Source organism: Trachemys scripta, chromosome 11 (genome assembly GCF_013100865.1).
Source record: "Trachemys scripta elegans isolate TJP31775 chromosome 11, CAS_Tse_1.0, whole genome shotgun sequence".
NCBI classification, from domain to species: Eukaryota; Metazoa; Chordata; order Testudines; family Emydidae; genus Trachemys; species Trachemys scripta.
Genome location: NC_048308.1, coordinates 74,807,421 through 74,826,806, shown reverse-complemented (window position 1 = coordinate 74,826,806; position 19,386 = coordinate 74,807,421). Strand labels below are relative to the sequence as shown.

At 49.5% G+C, this 19,386-nt stretch overlaps 1 protein-coding gene across 1 annotated transcript in view; it reads right to left on the bottom strand.

The window, feature by feature from the left end:
* The window catches only part of LOC117884682 (uncharacterized oxidoreductase YjhC-like), a 70,294-nt gene that overhangs the window by 30,703 nt on the left and 20,205 nt on the right, over positions 1 to 19,386 (bottom strand). The window contains exons 5-6 of the mRNA XM_034785269.1: positions 13,689 to 13,748; positions 12,016 to 12,123 (exon numbers count right to left, since the gene is read on the bottom strand). Coding sequence (XP_034641160.1) covers positions 12,016 to 12,123; positions 13,689 to 13,748 — 168 coding nt within the window. The remainder of the gene's footprint in view (positions 1 to 12,015; positions 12,124 to 13,688; positions 13,749 to 19,386) is intronic.

Here is a 19,386-nt window from a genome sequence, read left to right as displayed (position 1 = left end):
GCTCTGCCTATCCAGATACACAAACCCTCTTTCTGATACCACAAACAGACATGGCAACTCTTGTGAATTTATCGTGTGAGTCGTGATTTCTGAGTAAAATTCAGTCTCACTCATGATCTAGCGATAGAACTCTCAAATGTCAGGATTTTTTCTGAGCCGCACCACATTCTTAAAATGGGTTTCTGGTCAAACAGGAGTTACCCCCCACAAACAAAAGAATGTGGTTTCGCACCTAGACAGTAACTTCCAAAGTACTTTGAAAGACAATGAGAATTCATGTACATATCAGATAAAAAACTATTACTTACCTTTTCGTAACTGTTGTTCTTCAAGATGTGTTGTTCACTTCCATTCCACATTAGGTGTGCGTGCACCGCGTGCAGGAGCGTCAGAAACTTTTTCCCTTAGCGGCTCCCGGCAGGGCCCCCGCCAGAGTGGCGCCACTGTGCTGTGCATATATACCCCCACTGGCTCGACCCCGTCCAGTTCCTTCTTGCCGGCAACTCCAACAGAGGGGTAGGAGGATGGGTGGTGGAATGGACGTGAACAACACATCTCGAAGAACAACAGTTAGGAAAAGGTAAGTAACCATTTTTTCTTCTTCGAGTGCTTGTTCACATCCATTCCACATTCGGTGAATCACAAGCTTACTGTTGGAGGAGGGTAGGAGTCACGAAACAATTGATCGGAGGACCGCCCTGCCAACTGCCGCGTCCTCCCATGCCTGCTGGTTGACTGCGTAGTGGGTCATGAAGGTGTTCACCAATGACCAGGTGGCCGCCCTGCAGATCTCCTGGATCGGGATCTGTGCCAGGAAGGCTGCAGAAGCTGCCTGTGCTCTGGTTGAGTGGGCCATGATCGCTGGAGCTGGGACACCTGCGAGGTCATAACACACCCGAATGCAGCTCGTGATCCACGACGAGATTTGCTGCGCCAACACCGGAAGGCCTCGCAACCTCTCAGCTACAGCCACGAACAGTTGGGTGGATTTACGAAAGGGCTTGGTCCAAGTAGAATGCCAGTGCTTGGTGGACATCTAGGGTGTGCAGGCTGCGGTGCCTCGGGTCCGCATGGGGTTTGGGAAAAAACACCGGCAGACAAATGTCCTGGCCCAGATGGAATTGTGAGACCACCTTTGGGAGGAACTTAGGATGTGGGCGGAGCTGCACCTTGTCTTTGTGAAACAGTGTATGGTGGCTCCGAGGTGAGAGCCCTCAGCTCAGATACCCTTCTGGCCAAGGTGACAGCCACCAGGAATGCCACCTTCCAGGAAAGGTGGAGAAGGAAGCAGGTAGCTAGGGGCTCGAACGGGGGCCCCATAAGCTTAGAAAAGACTAAGTTAAGATTCCATGGCGGGACTGGGGGGCATGTGTAAGGGAACACCCTTTCCAGACCTTTGAGGAATCGCCCCACCATTGGTGGGAGAAAACTGAGCTACCTGAAAACCCTGGGTGGAAGGTGGAAATAGCCGCCAGGTGCACCTTAATCGAGGACAGGGCCAGCCCCTGCTGCTTGAGGTGCAGTAGATATTCTAGAATGGTCGGCACCGGGGCCTGGAGTGGCTGCACCTGTTGTGGCCCACACCAGCACGAGAACCTCTTCCACTTGGCCAAGTAAGTTGCCCTGGTAGAGGACTTCCTGCTACCAAGTAGAACCTGCTGCACAGGAAGGGAGCACTGGCTCTCCAAAGCATTTAACCACATAGCTTCCATGCTGTCAGATGCAACAATTGCAGGTCGAGGTGGAGAAGCCGCCCTCTGTCCTGCATAATGAGGTCCTGATGTAGGGGCAGAGTTATCGGGGCCTCCACCGACAGCTCCAGGAGCGTGGTGAACCAGTGCTGGCGGGGCCAGGCCGGGGCGATGAGAATGATCGATGCCCTGTCCCTGCGCACCTTGAGCAGTACCTTGTGCACCAGAGGAAGCGGGGGAAAGGCGTATTTCAATTCCCTTCCCCGCGGGATCGCGAATGCGTCGGCTATTAAGCCCGGGCTGCAACCCTGGAACGAGCAGAATTGCGGGCACTGAGCATTGCCCTTGGTAGCAAACAGGTCCACCCAGGGAAACCCCCACTTTCAGAAGACTGAAAGCACGAGGTCTGCTCTGAGCATCCACTTGTGCATGCAGTAGGACCTGCTGAGGTGGTCCACCAGTTCGTTCCGCTCCCCCGGGAGATACACCGCCTCGAGGTGAATGGCATGGGCTATGCAAAAGTTCCAGAGGAGGAGAGCCGTGTGGCAGAGTGGGGAGGAACGGGCTCTGCTCTGCATGTTTATGTAAAACATGGCGGTCGTGTTGTCTGTCAGAACTATCACGCTGTGACCACTCAGAGAGGCGTGAAAGGTCTGGCATGCTAAACGAACCGCCCTGAGCTCCTTCATGTTGATATGGAGCGATCGCTCCGGCGCCGACCACAAGCCCTGAGTCCTGAGGTCCCCCAGGTGAGCCCCACATCTGAGGTCTGACGTGTCTGTTACCAGCGTCAAGTCCGGCTGTTGTGCGGCAAAGGGGATGTTTTCGCAAACCACGGTCTGGGACCGCCACCACATCAAGGAGACCAGCCCAGCACATCCCCCGGGGCTGTCACTATCAAGTCTAGGGGGTCCCTGCCAGGGTGGTATACACGGGTGAGCCAAGCCTGCAGCATCCTGAGTCTCAGTCTGGCATGCTTGACCACATGTGTGCAAGCTGCCATGTGGCCTACCAGCCGCAGGGAACATCTGGCCGTTGTAGTGGGAACTGGCACAGGAAGTTCACTGCTTGCTGGATGGCCAGGAATCGTGATTACAGAAGGCTTGCCCTTGCCTGTACCGCGTCTAGAACCGCCCCTATGAAGTCCACTCTCTGCGCTGGAACGAGAGTGGACTTGGGAATGTTGACAAGGAGCCTCAGCTTGCGGAATAGACTCAAGGCCGTCTGCACGTCGGACCGAACCTCCTCTTCGGACCGACCCGCCAGGAGCCAGTCATCGAGGTACGGGTAAAATCGAATCCTCTGCTTCTGTAAGAATGCCGCCATTACCGCCATGCATTTTGTGAATACCCGGGGGGCCGCAGCTACGCAAATGGTAAAACCGCGAACTGGTTCACGGTGAAGCACAGGAATCGGCGATGAGCTGGGTGGATGGCGATATGAAAGTATGCGTCCTTCATGTCGAGGGCAGCATACCAGTTTCCTGGATCCAGGGAAGGGATGATGGTGCCCAGAGAGGCCATGCGGAACCGGGCCTTGACCAGGAACTTGTTTAGCCTGCGCAGGTCTAGAATGGGATGAAGGTCCCCTTTGGCCTTGGGGATGAGGAGGTAGCGGGAGTAGAACCCTTTCCCCCTTAGGTCTAAGAGTATTAGCTGTACCGCTCCTGCCTCTAGGAGCGAGTGAACCTCCTTTTCTAGGAGATGCTCGTGAGAAGGGTCCATGAAGAGGGATGGGGAAGGGGGGTGAGGAGTAGGCAGGGAGGAAAACTGTAGCATGTTCCCGCTTCGCACCGTGCGTAACACCCAACGGTCCGATGTAATGCTGGACCACGCACGGAGAAGCAGGACAGGCGGTTGAGGGAACAAGGGGATGGATCCGGTAGTTGATCTGGTACGCTGTCCTCGAGCGCACCTTCAAAAGCCTGGCTTAGGGCCCGGCTGAGATTTAGGTTGGCCTTGGCTCTGGCCCGGCCTATTGGAGTAGTTGTTATTATTGCGCCACCTCCTGTTGTCTCCGCCTCGTCTGCGGTAAGGCTCCTGTCGAGGACGAGGCTGATACTGGCGCTGGGGAGGAGGCTGTGGCTTGAAGGGCTTCCTCTGAGTCTCCGGGGTGTGCATACCCACCGACTTGAGTGTAGCTCTAGAGTCCTTGAGGCTATGCAGCTTTGCGTCCGTCTGGTCCGAAAAGAGCCCGGACCCTTCGGAGGGGAGGTCCTGGAGCAAATTCTGGACCTCAGGCGGCAGACCTGACTCCTGCAGCCACGCCGAGTGCCGCATGACCACGCCCAACGCAATTGTCCTGGCTGCTGCGTCCGCCGAGTCCAAGGACGCTTGGAGGGAGGTTTTCGCTACAGCCTTGCCTTCCTCCACCAGGGCCGTGAACTCCTGTTGGGAACCTTGCAGGAGGTTGTCCTTAAACTTCCCCACTGCCGCCCAGGAGTTGAAGTTATGCCTATTGAGGATGGCCTGCTGGTTAGCAATCCTCAACTGGAGGCCCCCTGACGAATACACCTTCCTGCCGAACAGGTCTAGGCGTTTTGCTTCCTTGGCCTTAGGGACCGGAGCCTGTTGCCCATGGCGCTCTTTCTCGTTTACCACCGAGACTACAAGGGAACATGGGCTCGGATGGCAGAACAAGAAGTCGTATCCTTTTGACGGGGCGAAGTACTTGCGCTCCACACACCTTTGGCTGTTGGTGTGCTGGATGCCGGGATCTGCCATATAGTCGTGTAATTAGACTGAATGGTCTTAATGAGCGGAAGCGCTATTCTGGATGGACCTTCTGGACTCAGAATGTCCACCATGGGGTCCTCCTGCTCAACTGTCTCCTCGGCTTGCAACCCCAAGTTATGGCCACCTTACATAGCAGCTCTTGGTGGGCTTTGTGGTCTACTGGCGGAGGTCCTGTTACCGCCGTGCCTGCTACTGCTTCATCCGGGGATGACGAGGAAGTTAGCAGCTGCTCAGCTTCCTCCGGCTGGTCTCCCTGGTCCCCCTCCCCAAGGGGAGGGGCTTCCGGCTCGAACTGGGGACGGTGGCCTTGGGGCGGCACCGGATATGGTGCCAGACTCTCCGGTCTCTCGCTCGGCACGGCTGCGGGTGGCTTGGACACCGTAGCTTCCCTTATGGAGGACCGTCAGTGCGGGGACCAGGACTGCTGCACTGAGTAGCTGGCCCTGGAGGGAGCACCTTGTCGCTGGTGATAGGCCAAAGGCGTCCAGAAGGGCCAGTGTCCTGGCGGTCCCCATTGTGGTTGCCAACCAGTTTGTTGTTCCCTGCTGTCCGGAGCCCGGTGTGCGTAGCTGTATTGGCCCGAGTTGGCGCCGGACCCCGCCGACGCCAAGCGTGAGGGCCACGGTGGTGCCGTCGATCTGTGTTGGCGGGAGGTTGACGATCATTGGAGGAGTTTAAACGAGCATGTTCTCTAATAGATCAGCAACCTAATAACGAAACAATGTTAACCGGGACGAATTTAAGTGAGGAGTTACTGTAATTTGTATGGACATATTTTTCCATTAGTACAGCATAGTTAGCAATTTGAAATTGGAAAGTGGCCAATGAACAGGTTTCTTGCTGATCAGGAGAGGGACCAGTACCGCTGCTCTCTGGATCGGGACCAGGACCGGGACCAATGCCGGGAGCAGTGCCTGGACAATGTCCTCGAACGGCGCACCATTGCTGGCTTTCCTTTTGACAGCACCCTGGGCCTGGGTGCCGGAGGCTCGCCACCACCAGTCCGATGAGGTCTTTTGCCGCCTCAAAGGTGTCAGGCGTGGAGGGCTGATCTATTACGCCCTCGAGCCCTTCGTCCGCACTGAGTTAACTTATGGCTGGACCGGTGCCACCGGTGCCAAAGTTGGTGCGGTGTGCATTCCGCTCTTCCCGGTATTTGGGGCCTGATATAGTGGGGGAGCGTCCGCGCCCCTCCTTTGGTTTTGCGTTGGGCCGTACCGGGGAGGATGAGCGGTGCTGGGGCCTACTTTGGCATTCCAAGGCCGACGGCTTGCGGTGTTTGGCCACTACCGGGTCTCTTGATGACTCCGGGGTGCTCTGCATCGAGGAGGCTGAGGCTGGCGTCGGGCGTTCCGGGCCCGATGGCTGCAACGCGGCCTCCATCAACAACTACTTTAAGTGAAAGTCTCTCTCTTTCTTTGTTCTCGGCTTAAAGGCCTTGCAAATTTTACACTTCTCTGCTTGGTGAACTTCCCCCAGGCAACGTAGACAGGCGTCGTGGGGGTCACTAACTGGCATAGGCCTGCGGCACGTGGCGCAAGCCTTACACCCTTGGGCCTGCGGCATTCCCCGCAGCCCGGGGCAGGTGCTGGAATCCTCCAAGCACCTAATCTATTAAGTGTCCAACAACAATGAAATGCTAACTAACTGATAACTAACTGATAATAGCTATGCAACTCTAAGGCTAAGGGATTGCTTCTCTTACGAGAGCAAGAGTTGTTCCAACGCCGCCACGGACGGTAAGAAGGAACTGGAGGGGGTCGGGCCAGCAGGGGTATATATGCACAGCGCAGTGGCGCCACTCTGGAGGGAGCCCCGCCAGCCCACCGGGAGCTGCTAAGGGAAAAAGTTTCCGACGTTCTTGCACGCAGCGCGTGCACACCTAATGTGGAATGGATGAGAACAAGCACTTGAAGAAGAAACAAAGCTATCAAGCTAATGGGGGGAAGAGACACCGTGGCTACACCCCAGCAGGGAAGAGAAACTTCATCTGAGATATAAAGAAGGGGGAGAGCCAAACCTCAAATAAGCAACTGAATCAGCTGGGAAAAAAAGAACTTACTCACCTTGTGCAGTAACGATGGTTCTTCGAGATGTGTGGCCCTGTGGGTGTTCCACTGTAGGAGTACGTGCGCTGCTGATCGGAGAACTTCGGTAGCAGAGTCTGTTCGGCCCGTAGAGTCATAGCAAGAACTCCGAAGTAGAGGGGAGGAGGGTGGGTAGCGGAGCACCCGCAGGGACACACATCTCGAAGAATCATCGTTACTGCACAGGGTAACTTCTTCTTCGACTAGTGTCCCTATGGGTATTCCACTGTAGGTGATTCCTGAGCAGTACCCCCCTTGGAGGGCTGGGAATTCGGAGTTCGGTTAGTCACAGATGAAAGTACTGTGGAGCCAAAGATGGCATCAGAGGCAGAATCCCTGGTGATTGCGTAATGTCCTGCAAAGGTGTGGACTGACGCACCCATCAACCCTGAAACCGGGGGGGGGGCGGGTCCACTCAGGGAGACCAGGGGTTTAAAAAGCCAGCTTCTAAGCAACCAGAGGAGCTAGCGAACACAAGCAGCCACCAGGGAAGATTTGCGAGGGAGTTTAGAGGGGGTGTATGTGGCAGAGGCCAGATACACTTAACATTCTTTAAGGCAATAAACACCCCCTGATAAAAACAAAACAACAACAGAGGAAAAAGCTGCAGGAGTAAAAAGAAAATGCAGGCAGAAGACCAGCAACAGAGTGGGGGCTATCCAGTTTATTGCACTCAATGCACCATGTATGGTTACCTATCCTGTCGTATGTGTACATTCAGTGCAAGGAGCTCGTGGCCCTAAGAGACCGTGTATGAGCTTTGGAGACCAGGGTGGCGGAGCTGAAGGAGACAGAGAGGTACACAGATGAGACTTTCCAGGACACAGCAGAACGATCCCACCCCCAGTCTGACAGCCTCTGTGCTGTTGAGGAGGATGAAAGTCCCAGGGAAGGAGAACATCCAACTGGAGCAGAGGGGAAAGATCCTGTAGTTGGGACCCTCCTTCCAGATGATGATGTGGTTTCCTCTCGCACTGAGGATACCTCTCCCGGGGAGAAAACTCCAGTTATTAGGTAATAGTAATAGGGAATCTGATCATTAGAAACATAGATAGCTGGGTTTGCAAGAACTGGGAGAACCGCATGGTGACTTGCATTCCAAGTGGGATCTTGGGACCTGAAGCAATACCATTGAACTTTGGAAGATATAAGCAAGGACAAAGAGCCATCTTGGGTACCCATTACTGAGCAGATGCAAAATGTCAGAGCTCTTGTACATCTCAGAAAAGTGGAACCTTTTAACAAACAGGGTTGAAAGTCTCTGAAAACTGAACATAGGTGAGAAACTTGCTCAGACCAAGACGGTAGCTTGCTGAAGTTAAATTTAGTCACTAGAAGCCTATTTTGTTTGTAACTTTTCATATCTTTCCCTCTTACTAGAAGTCACTTAAATCCTGTGGTCTTTGCTAACCAACTTATTTTTAGTTTTACTACAAACCAGCTCAGTGCTGTACATTTCAACCGAGTGTGGGCTTTCAACTACACTAGCAGGCTGCTGTTTGTTCTGTCGCTTTGGAGGCAGTGAACTGAGTATCTTCTGTGAGGGTCCAGTGAGAAGGACTGGATACTGCAGGGGAGCCAGTTTGGGAGAATCTTGGAGCTGGAAGGGCTGGTGGTGTCACCCTGCAAGGAGTAACCGGGCTGGTGGAAGTCAGGGTGAGGCTGCTGTGCTGTGAGCATGATACTAGGATCAGGGCTCTGAGCCAAGGCTACACCAAGGGTGCAAAGCAGGTGAGGACAGAACTCCTTACTGGGCCGGGCCGAAACCCAAAGCATCACAATGAGATCTTACCCAGGTGTAACCATTATGCATTTTTTTTGGAAATAAAGACTTGGTATCTTTCCTGAAAGTGGGAATTAACTGTTCCAACTCCATACCCCCTTTACCCTTCCAGGTAATATGATATTTTTGTAGTCCTATATTTCAACCATGCATTTCTAGTCAATATGTGTGCCCATTTGATAATCTTTCATAATACACATTTCCACAGCTCAAATCTGTCATTAAATCTGATTGTCCACTAAAGCCTTACAAATACGTTTCATCTAATTACAACCACTGACAAGGCCCCACATACTCAATTCAGTACAAAATCAAGCAACCACAAGACTCTGAAATAGTGGGCAAGGAAGGCAGGGACTCCAGAGCCACACAGGCAGTCATCTCAAAGTAACCACTCTTTGTGCACTGGTCAAGACCAGGTCTCCACCCACCGTTCTTTTTCTAGGTTAAGAAGTAGTGGGAATAAAAGCCCTTCCCTACGTGTTATGATGGTACTGGTTCCATGGCGACCAAATGTAGGAGGTGGTTTACTTCTTGCCGTAGAAGGTGTTTGTGAAAGGGGTCACTGAAGAGAGACAGGGAGGGAGAGTGGGTAGGGGGGATGGAGGTGAATGGTATTGAATAACCTGTGCTGAGTATTTCTAGAACCCATTTGTCCGTGGTGACGGTCTTCCATGCTGAGTAGAAAGGGGTCAAATGGTGTCCAAAATGGGGGTCAGTAATGGTGTCAGCACTGAGGAATGGGGGAGGTGTCTCAGGCCCTCGACCAAACCTTCAAAATTATTGTTTTGCAGAGGGTTGCTGATGATTGAGCAGGGAGTGGTCGACGCCTTGGAAATCTCTGTCTGCGTTTTTGTGTATTAGATTGTCTCTGTTCTTGGGCGTAGGGGGCAGCTCTTGCAAGCTGGGTTGAATAGTATTTCCCTGTTTTTTTCCTCTGTGCAGATGTGTATATCCTGAGGGAACGAAGAGTTGCCCTAGAGGCCTTCAAGGTGTGAAGGGACTCGTCGGTCGTCGTGGCAAACAACTTCAGACCATTAAAAGGGTGATCCTCCACAGCCGACTGTACTTCCCTTGAGACGCCGGAGAAGTGAAGCAATGAAGCCTGAGGCATGACTACGGCGGTAGCTGTGGAACATGCCGCCATATCTGCCACATCTAGAGATGCCTGTAAAGCAGTTCTGACTAGGAGACGGCTCTCTGTGATCACCACTTTGAATTGTTCTCTCTTGTCCTCTGGTATGTATTCAATAAAGTCTGACATTTTGGAGTACGGTAATTCCTCGCTTAAGGTTGTAGTTATGTTCCTGAAAAATGCTACTTTAAGCAAAACGATGTTAAGTTAATCCAATTTCCCCATAAGAATTAAAGTAAATAGAGGGGTTAGATTCCAGGGGGAAAATTTTCACCAGACAAAAGACATTGTATACATATACAGTACAAGTTTTAAATAATTTTAAACAAACAGTTTAATACTGTACTTATCAATGATGATTGTGAAGCTTGACTGAGGCAGGGACATAGCGGGGTCGGGGTGCAGGGGCTTGCTCCACTCTGCCCGCCTGGCACTCCTGCCGGGGAGCGGGATCGGGGGCTTGCCTGTTCCCCGGCTGGAATGCCAGGAGGGAAAACTGGGGTAAGACCCTGCGCCTTGACCCCACTCCCTGGGTGGAACTGGGCAAGTCCCCATGCCCTGACCCCGCTCCCTGACCCCACTCCCCAGTAGGAACGTTGGGCTGGCGGAGCGGGGCAAGCCCCCATGCCCCGACTGGAATGCCAGGCAGGCGGGCGGACCAGGGCAAGCCAAACAACCTTATAACGGAACATTGCACGACTTTAAACGAGTATGTTCTCTAATAGATCAGCAACCTAATAATGAAACAATGTTAACCGGGACGAATTTAAGTGAGGAGTTACTGTAATTTGTATGGTCATATTTTTCCATCAGTGCAGCATAGTTAGCAATTTGAAATTGGAAAGTGGCCGATGAACAGGCCTTGCGGCCAAAGCAGTCTAACCTTTTCCACTCTTTGTCATAGGGAGTGGATCTGCAGTGGTGTTGTCTGCCCAATTCACTGATGGCGTCAACCACTAAGGAGTTTGGTGTGGGGTGAGAGAATAAAAAGTCCATTTTCTTTGAGTGGATGTAATATTTTTTATCCCCTCTCTTTTAAGTGGGCGGGATAGTTGCTTGGGTCTGCCATATATTTTTAGCTGGTTCCATAAGTGCTTCATTTACAGGAAGTGCAATCTTTGATGAGGTTTGCAGAATGTCTAGTAATTTATGTTGGGACTCTAGAACCTCCTCTCGGAGAATCTCTAGGGAATCGGCAATTCCTCTGAACAGCTCTTGAAAGTATTTGAAGTCATTGGCTGTTGTGGGTGATGGAGGCATCATGGCCTCGTCTAAGGAAGAAGAGAAAATGTTGGTTGTTGGGGTAGTTTCTTGTTCCAGGGTTTCTTCCTGTTATTCAAAAATTTCACTGAGAGTGGTGGGGGAGATCTAGTCCTCTCTCTGTAGAGTTCGTGGGTCTAGGGTATTGTCTCCTGTATGTCCCCCAGGAGTCCCAGCAGGGCCACTATGTAGGGAATGGCATAGGTGCTGGCGTCCATGGCTGCCCATACCGTATCTAGGTGTCAGCCCAGTGGTGATATTTGGGCTGTACAGGTGGACCTAATACCATACTCGTTTGAATGTGAGAGGAATGGCGTGATGAGTAAGCACCCTTTTCCTCATCACCTTCACCGGAAAATGGAGGGGCCAGAGGGGAGGTGAGTTGGCGTGGGTACCATGTGCACCGAAGTAACGTGTGCTGAGTCCGACGTTGACAAGATTAGTAAGTCCTTCTGGTGAAGAAATTGGTGTGGTACAGATGGTTTCGGTACCAAGGCGGTCAATAATCACTGTGCTGTTGTAGTCGTAGACATCTGTGCTGACGTCGGAGCACCCTGCACTATGGGAGCTGAGGGTGGCACCGTAGCCTATGGAGAGCGTATCGGTGCCACATGTTTAGGCAGCCCCGTCGGTACTGCGGTGGAGGAGGTAGGCTTCTCTTTGCCTCTTGACTCTGAGCCTGCCTGCTTGTGGTCACTGGCGTTCTTGGTCTGTGTGGTACCCGAGGACCCCGGTGCTTTGTATGTACTCAGCCATGGTGCGGTTGGTACCGAGAACCTAGAACAAGCCAGAGACTATTTCTTTTTCGGTGGCTCTTTAAGAGGAAAAGTTGGTGCCCGTTTTCTTGCCATATTTTTAGAGGAGTGAGCTTTCCTCTGTGACACGGGTGAAGTCTGTTTGTCAGAAGTGGTTGTTGGACACCCGTGTCCAGAGGGAATCTGCTGACCGGGGTCAGATGCCAGGCGCAGTGACTTCTCCATTAGAATAAGTTTAAGTTTTAAATCTATTGTTTTCCTGGGGCGAGCTTTTAAGTTGTGGCAGTGAGAGCATTCTTGTGGAATTTCATTTACAACTTTATTTTCTCAGTAACCGAACACCTAAAGTCCTGGTCTCAACTTTCACAGCTGCTTCTTGCAATTCTAAATGATTATTTTTTATGCTCTGACAATCAATCGCAGTAGTACCAGGAATGTGACACATAGTACAGGAATTTATTGACCCTACTCCCATGACCAATGTCAAGGTCACAAAAGTTAATATCCATATCACATAGCAGGAATGACCATTTACTGACTCAACTGGTTACTGAAAGCAATAAGTATACCTTTATCTTCAGTGAGGCTGGATAGTACCGCAGGACATGGCACACTGCAAGCATGACATTGTTAGCTGCACATACAGACACAATTTCTTTACAGTCCTCAGGTGTTACCTTATAAACCAGAGAAAACAAACCAGTCAGTTATTTCTATTCTGACTGCATTATGTACCACAGTTACTGCATGAATCTGCTGTCACAACACCAGCGATTTGAAAAATACGTTTTATTAAATATCTTTGTAGGCACTTATGTGCTAATTGTAATTTCATCTTCAACTGTATGAAAATGGCACTCACCAATAATACTCTAGTTATGTATATGTTTGCATTATTATTAGAAACTACATTTAACTAGACCAAAGCACGCTCCTGCAGGGTGAAACTTATCCAAGATTTCAGCACAGCAGCAAATAGTTTTTATTGATGTAAAATGTGTGTCATTACTTTTTTAAATAAAGATGTTAAAGGAAGGGTGGTTTTATGGTTGAGGCACTAGCCTTGGGTCTCCAGGATACAGGCAGTCCTCGACTTTACAACTTTCAACTTATGACGAACGGCACTTAGGACGTTTCTGAATTGACCCCCTGATTTGACTTACGACAGTTGGTTTCGACTTTACAATGCTTGGTACCACAATGGAGTGTATTGCGGTTCCAAGTTATGACGTTTCGACTTACGACGTAATTTTTCAGGTACCAATTGTACCATAAGTCCGAGGACTGCCTGTATTGGGATCAACTCCTAGGCTCTGCCAGACTCTGTTACCATGAGTATGTTGCTTCTCTGTGCCTCAATTTCCATCTATAAAATGAAGATAATACTCCTCCTTTCTCCTACACTGTGTCCATCTTGTCTATACTCTTTGGGGGGAAAGATTGTCTCTTACTACATTTCTGTACAGCACTGAGAGCACACTAATACAAATATAAACAATAATAAAAGATGTTATTTATACAGCACCCCAAAGATTTAATCTGTCTGTAAAGCAACTTTCACATAGTACAAACTTGGAAGTGCAAAAACATTTATGTGGAAAGACAGGTAGATTGCAGGAACTGGTGTTCCTCCGACTCTCAGAATTAGCTCCTGTGCCCACTGAAGTCAATGGCAAGGCTCCCACTGACATCAGAGGTGCAGGTTCAGGGCACCTTATTGCAGATAGCAGGACAGTATTAAACCAAAAATTTCATTTCTTGTTCTTCTGGATTCTGCAATGAAGTCAAAATCCTGTGCCTAACATAATGTTCTACTGCCAGAGAAATTACATGATATCATGAATTTAACATGACCACCTTACTGCAAGATCCCAAAGCGAGAGATGTGCTGTAAGGAAGCAAACCCCACATTATATTTACACACAGGCAGAATATTATTTATTACATTAACACCTACATGTGCTAGGGCTGTACAAACACACACCCACTTTAAGGGAGTTTCCACCCTGAGGAGTTTATATTCTAAGTTAAACGAAAATAGGAAGGATCAGGGAAAGGAAGTCTATGTACAATTTTTTTTCCATTTTCTGTTTATTAAATATAAAAGAATATGGATCAGGGCTTTGATAATTAGCAAATGTAGCAGAAAAGATACTAAGGAAATTGATTGAAGATTTTACCCTGATATTTGAAAATTACCCCAACTGTTTAAACTTTAACATTATGATCTTGCTTAACTTACTGCCATGGGCTTTTCCAACAAAATGTGGTAGCCTTTGTTAGCAAAAGCTATCGCTGGAGCCTAGGAAAAGAAAGAAACCAAAGAGACAAGTTACAAGAAACTAAACGTTTCTCCCTATCATTGTTTACTCACAATTAGAAATAAACAACATTTTTCAGACAGTTTATTCACCAAAATATACAGTTTCAGGTCCACCAAAACTACTTGCGAATTTCACACAACTTTGCCAAATAGTTTTGGCCCACAACATTTTTTGGGCTAGATTTGCAAGGGGCGTTAGATGCCATTCACAAAACCAACAGAAGTGGAAATGCCTCCCCAAGGCCATAGGCTCATGGTGACAGCACTTACCTAGGATATCTGAACCCAGGTTCAAGTCCCCACTCAGAGGAGGGATTTGAACTAGGGACTCCCACTTCCAACGGAATAGTCCAGTGTTATGGCACTGAATATCCTGGGACAGCATCAACTCAGTCACTCCTACGGAAGCTGTTACACTTGGTATAAAATACTTAAATAGTCACTGGGGTGGAGAGAGAGAACGACACGACAGCCTGCTGGTTAGGAGACTCTCCGGAGGGAGACACCTGCATCCCACTCCCTCCTCCAATAAAGTATTAAGCTATGAGCGACTAACGTTCAAATCCCTGCTGTAAACCAGGCAGAGTGGAGACATGAGCCCAGGTGTCCCCCACCCCAGGGAAGTGCTCTAACCAAAAGGCTGTAGGATATACAGAGGAGGCTTGGTTGTCTGAATGGGGTTTTTGTATTTCCTTTGCTCTTCATAAAAAGCTGGATAAAATCAAAACAAAGTGTTGAATTCAACCCACATATTTTTCCTTCAGATATTTGTTTCTCTAAGAAAAGTGAAAAAAAATTCATTTTGAGTTGATCCAAAACTATTTTTATTTTTCAGTAGTGACTGAATTAATGTCATGCCTTTTGCATGCAGCCACTTAAGGTTTGTCTTCTGATTTACATTCTTCATTTGCCTTCCTCTTCCTGCTTCATATAACAACTTCCTGAAGACCCCCTGGGTCTGTAGAACATTCGGACTATCAAGCAGTCTTCCCTTTGTTTGTTTAATTGGATACTGCAGTGTATTGTACTGTTTTACTTGGTATTAGTGGGCTCTGGACAAGGTCCTTCAGCTGTAAGCTCTTTGGCACTCTTTATATAACCTGTTCTATAAATACATAATCTCAAAAAGTGATTTTCTAGATTTTTTATGTTAAAAAGGGATATTCATATCTTCTCTAAGGGGTTATAAATGCTAAGTATGATTATTATTACTAATAGAATATTCCATGTTTTAGTTCACTGACAATATTGCCAAAGTCCTTATGACGTTATAACTTGAATAATACTAGAGTTGATTTTCTAAGGGCAATTTACAGATTGATTTTTTTAGGGGGGGGTATTCCTTCTTTGAGCAAGTTAGTGGGGACAGGGGTGAGAAGCAGTAGATGTGCTATATATTGATTTTAGTAAGGCTTTGGTCATAGTCCCACATGACATTCTCATAAGAAAACTAGGGGAATGCAGTCTACATGGAATTACTATAAGGTGGTTGCACAACTGGTTGAGAGATGATACTTAAAGAGTAGTTATCAATGGTTTGCTGTCAAATTGGGATGGCGTGTCTACTGGGATCCCACAGGGTCAGTCCTGGGTCCAGCGCTATTCAATAATTTTCATTAATGATTTGGATAATGGAGTTGCGAGCAATGTTCCCTCTAGTTTTTTTCATCCATGTGTGGAATAAATTTTGTTATGTGCACCGAGATGAAGTGCGACACCAGTAGAAACAAAAAACCTAGATATACTATGTATATTTTTAAAAGTTACCATAGGGATAATTACTCCAGCCAGGACAGGTTAGGTATTTTAGAACTCAAAGAATTAAATTAAAGTGTAAGAGAGAAATAAAAATTATGAAATGCACAGACCAGTCAAAAAACGAAAACAACAGCACTTTGAAAAAATAAAATTACAGAGAATATATGTGCATTGCAGGAAGTACTAAGAAGTAACAACAACAATAATACAAGTATGTGTTAGGAGGTGAGTGTGAAAGAGAGAGAGAGAGTGTGTGTGTGAGAGAGAGAGAGAGAGAGAGACACACACACAGAGACAGTGTGTTTGCTGGCTGCTGGGGAAGTTTCTGAGACACACCGTGCACTGTCTCTTTAAGGCACTCTCACTGAAAGCTCTCCTGCTCCGGAGCCCTGTCCCCCTTCCCCTGCTCTGTGGAGACGGGGTACATAGGAAGGAGGGAGAGGGACAGTGTGTGTGTGTGTGACAGAGAGAGATTGTGTGTGCTGGCTGCTGGGGAAGTCTTTGAGAGACCATGCGCTGTCTCTTTAAGGCACTTATTCACAACCCTGGGTTACTCACTGCCCAGAAAGTTTGTTCAGACCTCAGAAGCTCTCCTGCTCTGAGTCCTGAGCCCTGTCCCCCACCCCTGCTCTGCAGACATGGGGTACAGGGGTGGGGGACACCCTCACGTTAGCGCCCTCTCCCATCCCCTGCTCTGCACAGCCAGCAGGAGGGTCCTGGGAGCAGCTGGCCAGGGACGCCAAGGCAGAGGGCAGGAGCAACGTGGCTGCAAAGCAGCGGGGGCAGGGGCACCTGAACACAAGCTGCCAGATGTGCTAATCAAGAGCGCGGCACTTGAATCACTCCTGGGCAGCTGCCCGACCACACAGCTTAGAGGGAACACAGGTTGCGAGTATACTTATAAAATTTGTGGAGGACAAGATTAGGATTCAGAACCACGCTGACAAACTGGAGAATTGGTCTGAAATCAACAAGATGAACTTCAATAAAGACAGTTGCAAAGTACTACACGTGGGAAAGAAAAATCAAATGCACAAATATAAAATGGGGACTAACTGGTTAGGCAGTAGAACTGCAGAAGAGGATCTGGGGATTATAGTGGGTCACAAATTGTACATGGGTTAAGAATGCAGTGCAGTTGCAAAAAAAGGCTAATAGTCTGGGGCATACAGACAGGAGTTCTCGGAGCCCAGTTTAGAAGGCAGGCTTCAGGCTTGCTCCTTCATCAAGAGCTTGAACATTATTTCCTTGTTTTTACGAGATCTGCTCTTGAACGAGGGGCAGACCATACACTTAACCTGTATATAGGTGTCTCCCAAACAGACACGAGAGTGTCCATCACTTACTGGGGCAGCCTGTCAGCAGAAAAGACAATGCTTAAAGCCTGGGGATCCCCTAGTTAACTAAAATCCCAAACCAGCCCTTCAAATGGGGAACCGGCAAAGGGGAAACAACAAACTCCAAATTAAACTAACTGCACTAAGTAGAAGTAAAGCTCCATCTCAGGCCAAAGGTGGTTGAGAAGGAACTGAGGGCAGATTTCCCGCACAGCCCTATGTATCCCCAGTATGGGTCATGAGGATGTGTGGGGTGCACGTGTGGGTAAAATGGGCACTGCTACCAAAATTCTCCAATCAAAGGCATGGGGGTGGACACTCACAAGAAGACCAACTGTCCTACCTTCAGTGGACATGGAGAACAAGGAACAGGCTTAAACTGCAGTAAGGGAGATTTAGGTTAGGTATTAGGAAAAACTTTCTAGCTATAAGGGTAGTTAAGCACTGGAATAGTCTTTCAAGGGAGGTTGTAGAACAGGGGTGGGCAAACTTTTTGGCCATGAATGCTCACAAAAGTGGGGATGGGGTGAGGGCTCTGGCTGGGGGTGGAGGCTCTGGAGTGGGGCTGGGGATGAGGGGTTTGGGGTGTAGGAGGGTGCCCCAGGCTGGGATCGAGGGGTTCAGAGGGTGGGAGGGGGATCAGGGCTGAGGCAGGGGGTTGGGGCATAGGGGGGGGAGGGCTCGGGCCGGGGGTGCAGGCTCGGGGCGGCGCTTACCTCAAGCGGCTCCCGGAAGCAGTGGCATGTCCCCCCTCCGGCTCCTACCCAGATGAGCGGCCAGGCAGCTCTGTTGCGCACTGCCCCATCTGCAGGCGATGCCCCTGCAGCTCCCATTGGCCGTGGTTCCTGGCCAATGGGAACTGTGGGGGTGGCCCTTGGGGTGGGGGCAGTATGCGAAGTGGAGCCCAGTGGCTGCCCCTATGCATGGGAGCCAGAGGGAGGACATACTGCTGGGTCTGGGAGCCATGCGGAGCGGCCCCGACCCTGCTCCCTGGCTGCAGCGCCGAAGGGCGTAAGCCCCAGTCCTTGCTCCCCAGCAGGAGCTCGAGGGCCGGATTAAAATGGCTGACAGGCCAGATGTGGCCTGCGGGCCATAGTTTGCCCATCCCTTTTGTAGAATCCCCATCATTGGAGATTTTTTAAGAACAGGCTGGACAAACAGCTGTGAGGGACAGTCTATGTTTACTTGATCCTGATGCACTGCCGTGGGCTGGCTTTGATTACTTCTCAAGACCCCTTGCAGCCCTACACTTCTACAATTCTATGTTTAAAATTTAAAAACCCTCATCTTAATTCCCGTCCTTTTGAGTCTGCTTTGTTCCTACACTTACGAACATGAAACCCTGATTGTGCCGGTGATAGCTTCTCCCCCATGTGATGACTTTGGGGACTCTGCACAACTTACACGTTCTGGTTGATAGTATGAAACTGCTGTATCATGTCAGGCCTCTATGTCTCTGGCCATGTCTACACTACAGAACCCACAGCAGCATGGGAATGCCAGCACACCTCCTAGTATAGACACACTCTGCAATGACATATTTTTCTTTTGGCATATGATCACCACCTCCCTGAACGACATTCACTACATCAACAGAAGCACTCTTCTGTTGACGTAGCTGCAGCTATATTGTCAGCATAGTTACGTTGGTGAGGGGTGTATTTTTGTTCACACCCCCGACACAGATATGCCAACATAACTTCTAAGTGAGAACAAAATCTGTGTATCCACCATAGCCAACAACTATGTTCCTCCTCTGTGAGGTACAATGACGGAACTCAGTGACCATCTATTCGGGATGAAGCACCTCGGGACAATGGGCTTGCTCAAGCTGCTCTTCTCTGAAGTGATGGAGGGAGTGGAAATGATAGAAGAGAGAGAAGTGACCAAGCAAGAGGTTGCAAAGGCATTAACTGGAGGAAGGCTCCAGGAAACACACAGGAAATTTTGGGCAAGAAAGGGGAAGGAGACAAACCAGTCAAGGGGAGGAGGTAAACTGGGAGAGACACTCCAGCTTTCAGAACCCAAGCCACGCAACTGCCCCAGACACCATGACCCCAGCCCAGAGAACATTCCAGTGTGGGGAGGAAACTGAAAAGGGAAATGCAGGTAGGGTTTATTATTTTAATATAGATTAGTGGCATGAAAAATACACGAAGAAAGAGCGAAAGCATTGGAGAACCCTGTGCAAAGTGTTTATGAGTTTATAAATGACACCCAGCACCTGATCCCCTTCGGGTAGGGATCTGAGAGGGGGTGTGTTGTGTGTTCAAGCTATGGGAGGAGGAATCCAAGGGCTCCGTCAGCACTGGTTCTAGGGGCTGGGCCAGGGAATGAGTGGCCTCGGCTCTTGGCTGTGAATGCCAGATAGAAGACTGGCAGCTTGAGAATGAGACCAGAGGCCCTCAGACAGCAGCACTAGTAGAACTCTGTTAAGACTCTGGGGGTTTAAAACACCTAAGGATTCAGCAGCTGGATTCCCTCACAGCAATCTGGTGAGCGGGGGGGCTCAATTGGACACG